General features: G+C 52.6%; 1 protein-coding gene across 5 annotated transcripts in view; it reads right to left on the bottom strand.

Annotated features, from left to right (window-relative positions):
• Positions 1–1,393: 1,393 nt before the first annotated feature.
• The window catches only part of DNAJC5 (DnaJ heat shock protein family (Hsp40) member C5), a 37,804-nt gene continuing 30,862 nt past the window's right edge, over positions 1,394–8,335 (bottom strand). For 4 of the 5 annotated variants that reach the window (XM_003787790.3, XM_023512012.1, XM_023512013.1 and 1 more), the window contains 3 exons: positions 7,946–8,159; positions 6,112–6,283; positions 1,394–5,616 (listed from right to left, as the gene is read on the bottom strand). In XM_003787790.3, coding sequence (XP_003787838.1) covers positions 5,513–5,616; positions 6,112–6,283; positions 7,946–8,159 — 490 coding nt within the window. In that variant the 3' untranslated portion in view covers positions 1,394–5,512. Of the gene's footprint in view, positions 5,617–5,950; positions 6,026–6,111; positions 6,284–7,945; positions 8,160–8,335 lie in introns of all 5 variants that reach the window. The other variant, XR_001161182.2, reaches the window with a different exon arrangement.

Here is an 8,335-nt window from a genome sequence, read left to right as displayed (position 1 = left end):
AATTATTAACATTATTCTTAGTACTTTTATGCTTTTATCCCCCAAAGCATTATTAAAATTAGCTTTAAATTGCTTCTAAGTCCTGAGAACTACTGTCTTATCCTAAGGGCTTAGGAAGACCCAGAACTCCTGCCCCAGAGAGGCCAGGGAGGAGGGTCCCTGCAGTTACACTCTGCATTAGGGACAAGTCACAGGCTGCAGTTACCAAGTCACAGATGGCAACTGCAGCTGGCCAGTCAGCCCTGTAGGCTCCCTAGGCCAGAAGGGTTCTGTCGCCCTGGTCCCAGGGTCCTTGGGCACAAGCCGGGCCCCAGCTACATCCAGGAAGGCCCTCCCAGAACAGCACCCTCAGGGACACACCAGCCCTCAAGCAGGAGGGTGCCTGGAGCCCCACTTGGATGTTTGCCCCAGAGGTGGGTAAACTACAAAGGCCATAAGAGCTCAGGGTACCTACCCAGACTACAGCCTGCACTGGAGCTTGGCTTGGGCCAAGGCGGACCCCTGCTCCTTTCCCTGCCCAGGTGATGAGGTAAAGGAATCTCAGAACACACTCCAGTGTCAGGGCACAGGCCTGGGTTATCATGGCTTGGAGATAGCCAGACATTGGGTACAAAGGAGCTGCTGCAGCCACATTTCTAGCCACCCTGCGGTGGAAGGAAGGGCATCCCTGGGAAATCTGTTCCTTATGGCCAGCACATGAGGCAGACACAGAGACAGGGCAGCCTGAGGCCAGTAAAGAACACAGGCTCAGCTGCAGTGTGGTCACAGCCCCAGGGGACAGGCAGGGCTATCCAGATGGCTTCTGCCTCATCCTCACCTTCTGCTGCTGGCTCAGGTCAGAGACCTGTGCTGTGGCTGAGGGCTCACATCCAGACCTGGCTCATCATGGTGACCACTGTGTGCTCAGCAGTCATAGCCTGCCCTTACTGGGACCAGCAGGCACTGGAAAGCAGCAGGGACGATCTGGCAATGGTTAGCAATGTGGATAGCTAGATGGATCAAGGGCTATTGGCTGCTGGCTTGGTGTGGCCACCAGAGCCACAGGGCTACCAGTGGGCACAAGTAAAGCATTACCTATTCTGGGTGGCCAGGGAAGCCAGGGTGTATAAGGAAGCCGCTGGGGCTTCAATTCTTGAGGGCTGGACATGCCCATGAGGGCTCTAAATGCATGGTTGCAGCTGCCCTTGGTTTAAACCTCAACACCAACAGACTGCTTTCTGTTATCACAGGCCTGGCATTCAGAAAGCAGGCGTGAAGACAGAACCAGGCAGAAGGACGTGATGTCCCAGGTTCCAGGAGGCCCAGGAGGGGTCCCAAGGTCAGCTGCCAAATCAGTCTAAGACTCCCCAAGATCAGGGTTCTGCAGGTATCAGTAAATAAGACACACACCTAGTTTGCAGTGAAAACATTTATTTTACAACAGTTATCTTTAAGTCAACATTCCGACAAGCGAGACAGTGGCCACTCTGTGAAGCCAGCCTGGCCTCACCTGTGCATGTTCTGCTGGGTTGGCTGGAGGTGCTGACAGCAGCCTACACCCAACATGGTCTGGACAAAGCCAGTGCATGGACAGATGACTTCCATGCATTTGCTTTTTAATTTTAAAAACAAGGCATGTATGTCTCAGAGTAAACTTCCTATCCTCACTTGGCTGGAAACATTACCCCCATTTTCCAAAAAAACAAAATCTACCCAGAAGTGCCTCCAATAATGTCCTGGGCCGTCTCCACCCTGCAGGATGGTGCTGTGGCCCCTGCCCACTCCCATGTGGCTGGGCAGAGCCCATTCCCAGGCTACCCTTCAGATGCAACTTTGCTACTGACTGTATCTGCTGCCTGGAAAACTGGTTTTAATGTTTCAAGGGAGGGAAGGGTTTTCCGTTATCCCTAAGATTTCACATGGGTTCACTCCTGCGGGTTAGGTAAGTGAGCATGACCACAGGGATGGGCAGGTGTTTGTGATAGTCACTCTTACCCTGACAATGCCTGATGTACTCAAGCACATGCAGTCCCTGTACACGTAGCCTGGGTGTTTCCCCTCTGTGCACCCCTCGAAACCATATGGAGACCCTGTCCCTCCAACTTGCTGAGAAAACAGAGGCCATTTCAGAGTCAACTTTTATTGTACTTTTTGCTTCACTGCCGGACAGCATGACACTCCTGCTGCGTGATACATACATATACACATATGCACACACACGGACACACACCACAGCTCACATTCACAGCATGTGACAACGTGAACCTTGCTTGTAAGGACAGTAAAAATGTAGTTTTTGTCAATTCCACAGGAGGATGACTTACAAGCAAACTAACCACAGGCCAGTCCTGTGCCACATGGGTACACAGCTCAGAAAACCGGAAGGAATGAGATCAGTCACTTTTTATCTGCCTAAAAAGCCACCCCATGGTAGGTGCACTGAGAGCCAGAGGGTGGGCAGGATCCACCTGCACTCTGCCTGCAGCACCCCAGACCAGCAGCTGCACAGGGCTCATTGGAGTAGACTGTCACAGGCTCCATGGGACAATGGGCACTGCTGCTGGTGACACACAGGCAGAAGGTCTGAGGACAGTCATGACTATTTCATGCTACAGGCCTTTCCTGACTGGGCCTTAGGACCAAGTCCATAGCTAACAGGGACAGAGCCTCCTGCCAACTGTAGCACAATGGGGTTTCTTTTTTCTAAAAAGTCCCACTGGGTATTGGTGCATTAATTGCATGTCAGAGAACCAGGGAGGTTCACAAACCCCAAGCAGTAATAGCTAAAAATAAAGCCAGAAGGAAGACAAGACAAGTCCACAACACTGAGAGGGCACAGAAATCTACACCGCAGCTGCTGTGTTGGGGCCTACGGGCTCTCGCACGTGCTTCCCAACAGTAAGAAGTGATCAACACTGCCAGACTTCTCAGGGGCCACCCCTGCTCTGGGAACTGATGGGTCTCCAACATGCACTGACACAGCACCCGCTGGCACAATATGCTGCATCCTAGAGTGGGGTTGAGGTGCCCCTGTGCTTCTGTCACCTCCAACAGGCACGGTGTCCAATGTGTTAGCAAGTGAGCAGGGATACCAGCTCTGCTTATTCAAAGGAGACCAAGAGTCCATTCAAGAAAAAGAATGAAATTGAGGAGATCTTTTTCCTTGAATCAAGACAAGACCTTACAACCAACAGGGTCACAGAAAAGGGGTTTTGCCTCAGGGTCAAGCAGAGTGAAGAACCCTAGGCCCAGCTGTCTGGGATGCCCAGGTGCTTTGGGGCTGTGTGATCATGATCATCATCATCACTCTGAGAACTGCTGTCATGGCCATCATGATTTATTTAGTTTTTTACAAATTATGTAAGGGACTGGGTTCAATAACCTTGCTGACCTGCTGCTCTTTCTGCCAGACCCCACCACCCAGGAGGAGCTGCGTACTTCTAAGAAAAGCCAATAGGATCCTGGGCCTGAGAAGCCACCTGGCAAGGGGCCCACCAGGACAGGTATGAAAGAGCTGCATGAGACCCCCCAGAGGGCCAGATGGAGCTGGGACCCAGCCCCCAGACAGACAGTTCTCCACCTCAGTCCAAGCTTTGAAGCTGGCTCTTGGCTATTCTAGGGAGAAAACAAGTTACTTCCTAAGCTGTCTCAAGAAAAATCACAAAGACTGGCTGTAGCAGCATCTCAGGCTAAATTCTTTGTTGTATTGGGATCAGCAAAGAAGATTCCCTATTATCGCTCCTCCTCCCTTGTTTCAGGAGGGGTCAAACAATAAATCTCTTATCCTTTTATGATGGGTCTGATTTTAACAAATCATTTCTACTTAACATCATGATGCATATCTTCCCTCTCACCAAAATTTTCATGATCATTGTAACTGGTAAAAAGCAAAGCAAAATGGGACAACAAACTACCCAAGGGCCTGGTTCTGGCAGCCGGCTCATGGCTAGGCCAGGTCTATGGTCTGGGCCATTACACAGGTTTGCTGGGCCTGGAGGGTCACCTCCACTAGCAGCATGTTCCTTAGCACATCTTTCTCTGCAGAGCTCTGGGTGGGCAGCAAGGGCTGAGGTGAGCTGCAGTAGAGTCAGCAGGTGGGTAGGGAGGAGTGGGATTTTGAAGCCCCTTTTGGTGTGGCCGAGCCAGAGCCACCTCAGGCACCACTGCCTCTTCCTCTTCCTCTTCATCGCTACTGGAAATTCAGAGATACTCGGTAGCAGCCAAAGTTAAGTTCTGCAGAAACCAGCCCTGGATTCTGCTCCAGGGGTCAAGCCAGGACAAGGGCAGCTGCTGGGCCTGGGGAAGCTCTGAACCCTGGGTGTGCATGCGGAAGTCATACCCACATTTCCTTAGCTCCCCACCCATTCTGGGATACAGACAGGTGGGACCAACTCCCAACAGTTCACAAAGCCCAGTCAGCCCTGCCTTTAGGGACCCAGCTCTCCGGTCTTGCCTTATCATGGGGGACAGATGAAGGCTAGTGGGGTTGAGGGAGCTCTGGTCAACACTCGGATGGGGCTCTGGGGGACACTCATCCCAGGGCAGGGTGCTCACACATGCACCACCCACACTGGAACTCACAGCCCCTGGGACTGTGACTAATTGCGCTGGTCCCATCATTGTGGTTCTAAAGGTCCAGAAAGGATCCCGGAAAAGACAGGTGGCCTAAAGGAATGTGGAGGACCCAGGGAAGGGGAGAGGAGAGATGTGGCCCAAATAGTCCAGCTTGCTGTATGGGGAGGGACACTGGTAAAGGACACAGTTCCAAAGACAGGAACCTCGTAGCCACGAGACAAGGAGACCCAAGAAGGACACACTGTGGAGAGCATGGCTTCAGGCTCAGATGGGCTCCTACACCTCCTGCCACAAACTGACCCCCAGGAACAACCCTGCTGGAGGCCCCATCAACAGGTGAAGAGAGCCATGTGAGCTGTGCCCAACACAAGCACCGTGGAGCGCAGACAAGGAAGCTGGTAGTGCTGGGAGGATGTGGCCCAGCCCCTTCCCTAGTAGGTGATATCAGAACTTTGCTGTGGCCTTGGAGCTAGGAGCACAGAGCACAGACCAGACCCTGCGGCCAACACAGAATCACCATTCCGGTGCCTCCCACCACCGAGATCACAGGACAGGAAAAGACAGTTCTCTTCTTCCCTTGCCCACCTGGCCAGGCAGCATCTGGCGGCTATGGCCAACCCTCACTAGGTGGACCTGACTGAAAGCCCAAGGCAGCTCCCTCACCCAGCTACCACGGCCCAGCCGCAGCACGTCCACAAAACAGACATGGAACACAACCCCACACATGCTAGTAAAGAAGGAAAAACAGAAGAAGACCGTAGCTACACTGCTTTAAATACTGCATGCTACGCACTTCGTGGGTCAAGGGTCGATGCTGGGTGGGCATGGAGGCGGCAGGAGGGGCCCAGCGTGGCTGCGGCAGGCAGGTGGCAGCCTCCCCGTCTCTGTGACTACAGTTCATGATGCTAAGGTTGGGGGCAGGCGCTGGTCCCGCCTCTGGCCACAGCTCCTCCTGCACTCAGTTGAACCCGTCAGTGTGGTAGCTGGGGTGGGAGTCGGCTGTGAGCTGGGTGGTCTCAGTGGCAGACACAGGCTGTATGACGATTGGCGTGTCTGTGGCCTCTGCAAAGCAAGCAGACACAGGGCACTGCAGGAGGGCAGCCGCCTGGCCACTCCTGTCAACACCATCCTGTGAGTAGATGCAGGGCACTGCAGGAGGGCAGTTGCCTGGCCGTGCCTGTCAACACCATCCTATACACAACACTCGGTCACCTGGACAAACACTCCACAGGGAGAGGCTACTTGTTGACGTCCACCCAATTTGATTGTCCTCAGCCACCTCCAGTCACTTCCAGCCCTTGGCCCTCAGCCCCTGCCACCCTGCCCACCTCTCAGCCCCTGGGATCTATGGCTACCGCAGGTCACGGGTGGGGACAGCCCTCTGCGCCTGCTTTACCTCCAGGGTCCATGTTCACACCTCAACAGTCCCAGCTGCCACCACAAACACTCGCGGCACAGTGTCAGTGCCCTCCTGTTTGACAAGATAGGTTGACAGCATTCAGGGCCCGTGCTGGCTCTGCCCCACGCACACATACGGGTCCTAGGATGGGCACTCACCCCTCTCATCAGACTGCAGCTGTGCCTCCAGGTCCTCGGGGGACACATAGAACTCTGTCTCCTCACCCTCGGGCGCTTTGGGCTTGCACTTCCCACAGCAGCAGTTGAAGCAGCAGCACAGGCAGCAGCAGCAGTAGCAGCAGGTGAGGAGGCCACAGAAAACAAACAGGGCCTGGGGGTATAAGAGGCAGGAGTTGTGTGGCCCTGAGAACACCAGCAGGCCATAGCACAGTACCCTCTTACAGATGGCACATTTCATGCTAACGGCATTGTAAATAAAGAACTCAGCAGGAAAGACAGAAAGAGATCAGTTGCTTAAAGAAACATTTTTAAAGATAGGAATGAGGGGGCGGTGCCTGTGGCTCAAAGGAGTAGGGTGCCTGCCCCATATACTGGAGGTGGTGGGTTCAAACCCAGCCCCGGCCAAAATTGCAAATAAATTAAGATAGGAATGAGGGCCAACAAGTACAAGCCCCAAACAGGCTTCCTATAGTTTTCTTTTTTTTTTGAGACAGAACCTCAAGCTATCCCCCTGGGTAGAGTGCCATGGCATCATAGCTCACAGCAATCTCTTAACTCCTGGGCTCAAGCGAGTCTCCTGCCTCGGCCTCCCACATAGCTGGGACCACAGGCGCCCGCCACAACGCCCGGCTATTTTTTGGTTGCAGCCATTGTTGTTTTGGCAGGCCCGGGCTGGATTCAAACCCAGCACCTTAGGTGTATGTGGCTAGCACCTTAGCCACTTGAGCCACAGGTGCTGAGCCTAGGCTTCCTATAGTTATCAGCCATGGGATAATTCATGCCCTCTGTTCATATGTGTGTATATATATACATATATTTCTTTTCTTTTCTTTTTTGAGACAGAGTCTCACTGTGTCACCCAGGCTAGGTGGCCATTGTGTTATTGCTCACACCAACATCAAATTCTTGGGCTCAAGCAATCCTCCTGCCTCAGCCTCTTGAGGGACAGCAGCTAGGACTATAGGCACCCACCACTGTGCCCAGCTAGTTTTTCTCTTTTTTAGTAGAGATGAAGTCTTGCTCTTGCTCAGGCTGCTCTCAAACTCCTCAGCTCAAGCAAAGCACCTGCCTCCACCTCCCAGACTGCTGGTATTACAGGCATGAGCCACCACACCCATCCCCCTTCAGCCTTATAAATGCCAAAGACCCTGGGAATAAAATAAGGAAATGGCTCATAGTGGCTCATGCCTACAATCCCAGCACTTGGGAGGCCAAGATGGGCAGACTGCCTGAGCTCACAGGTTCAAGACCAGCCTAAGCAAGAGTGAGACCCCATCACTAAAAAATAGCCAGGCATTGTGGGGGGCGCCTGTCATTCCAGCTACTTGGAAGGCTAAGGCAAGAGAATCTCTTGAGCCCAAGTATTTAAGATTGCTATGAGCTAGGGAAGTGCCTGTGGTTCAAAGGAGTAGGGCACTGGCCACATATGCTGGAGATAGCGGGTTCAAACCCAGCCCCAGCCAAAAAAACTGCAAACAAACAAACAAAAAATTGCCATGAGCTATGATACAACAGTACTCTACAGAAGGTGACAAAGTAAGACTGCTTCAAAAAAAAAAAAAAAGAAAGAAAGAAATGCTAATGCAAAAATGAAGGGAAATTTGGAGTTACTCAGGTTGCCATAACCGGCTCCCCACGCGTCTGGCTCCGTGTGCCTTGGCTTGTCATAGCAACCACCAGACCAGCCAGAGACCTGTGCCATGATGCAGGAGAGGAGCTGACCCTTGCCCAGAAACCATGTCTCAGAGCGTAAATGTTTGAATCAAAGAGCTCTCAGTGCCCTGCAGACTGGAGGCTTGCCACCTGCCCTTACCTTGGCCCACCAACTGGAGAGCACGAAGTAGGTGTTCACGTTCTCCTCCCCAAACTGTTCGGCCACGTAGAGCCCCAGGGAGCCGTATTTGTCGTAGATGTTCCTTTTGGTGGCGTCCGTCAGGATGGCGTGGGCGTTGTTGATCTCCTTGAACTTGTCTGCAGCCTCTGGGTTATCAGGGTTCTTGTCGGGATGATATTTCAAGGCAAGTTTCCTGCAAACCAAATTCATTTCCTGGGTCTATCTTGATTACAAGTTTTATATTCATCCACTGGAGGCTCCAGTGGAAGAAATGTTTCTTTTTTTTTTTTTTTTTTTTTGAGACAGAGCCTCAAGCTGTCCCCCCTGGGTAGAGTGCCGTGGCATTACAGCTCACAGCAACCTCCAACT

This window comes from Otolemur garnettii, unplaced genomic scaffold (genome assembly GCF_000181295.1).
Source record: "Otolemur garnettii isolate 467f Iridium unplaced genomic scaffold, OtoGar3 scaffold00023, whole genome shotgun sequence".
In the NCBI taxonomy this organism is placed as follows: domain Eukaryota; kingdom Metazoa; phylum Chordata; class Mammalia; order Primates; family Galagidae; genus Otolemur; species Otolemur garnettii.
The sequence above is the reverse complement of the archived record's forward strand: the minus strand, read 5'-3'. Positions and strand labels throughout refer to the sequence as shown.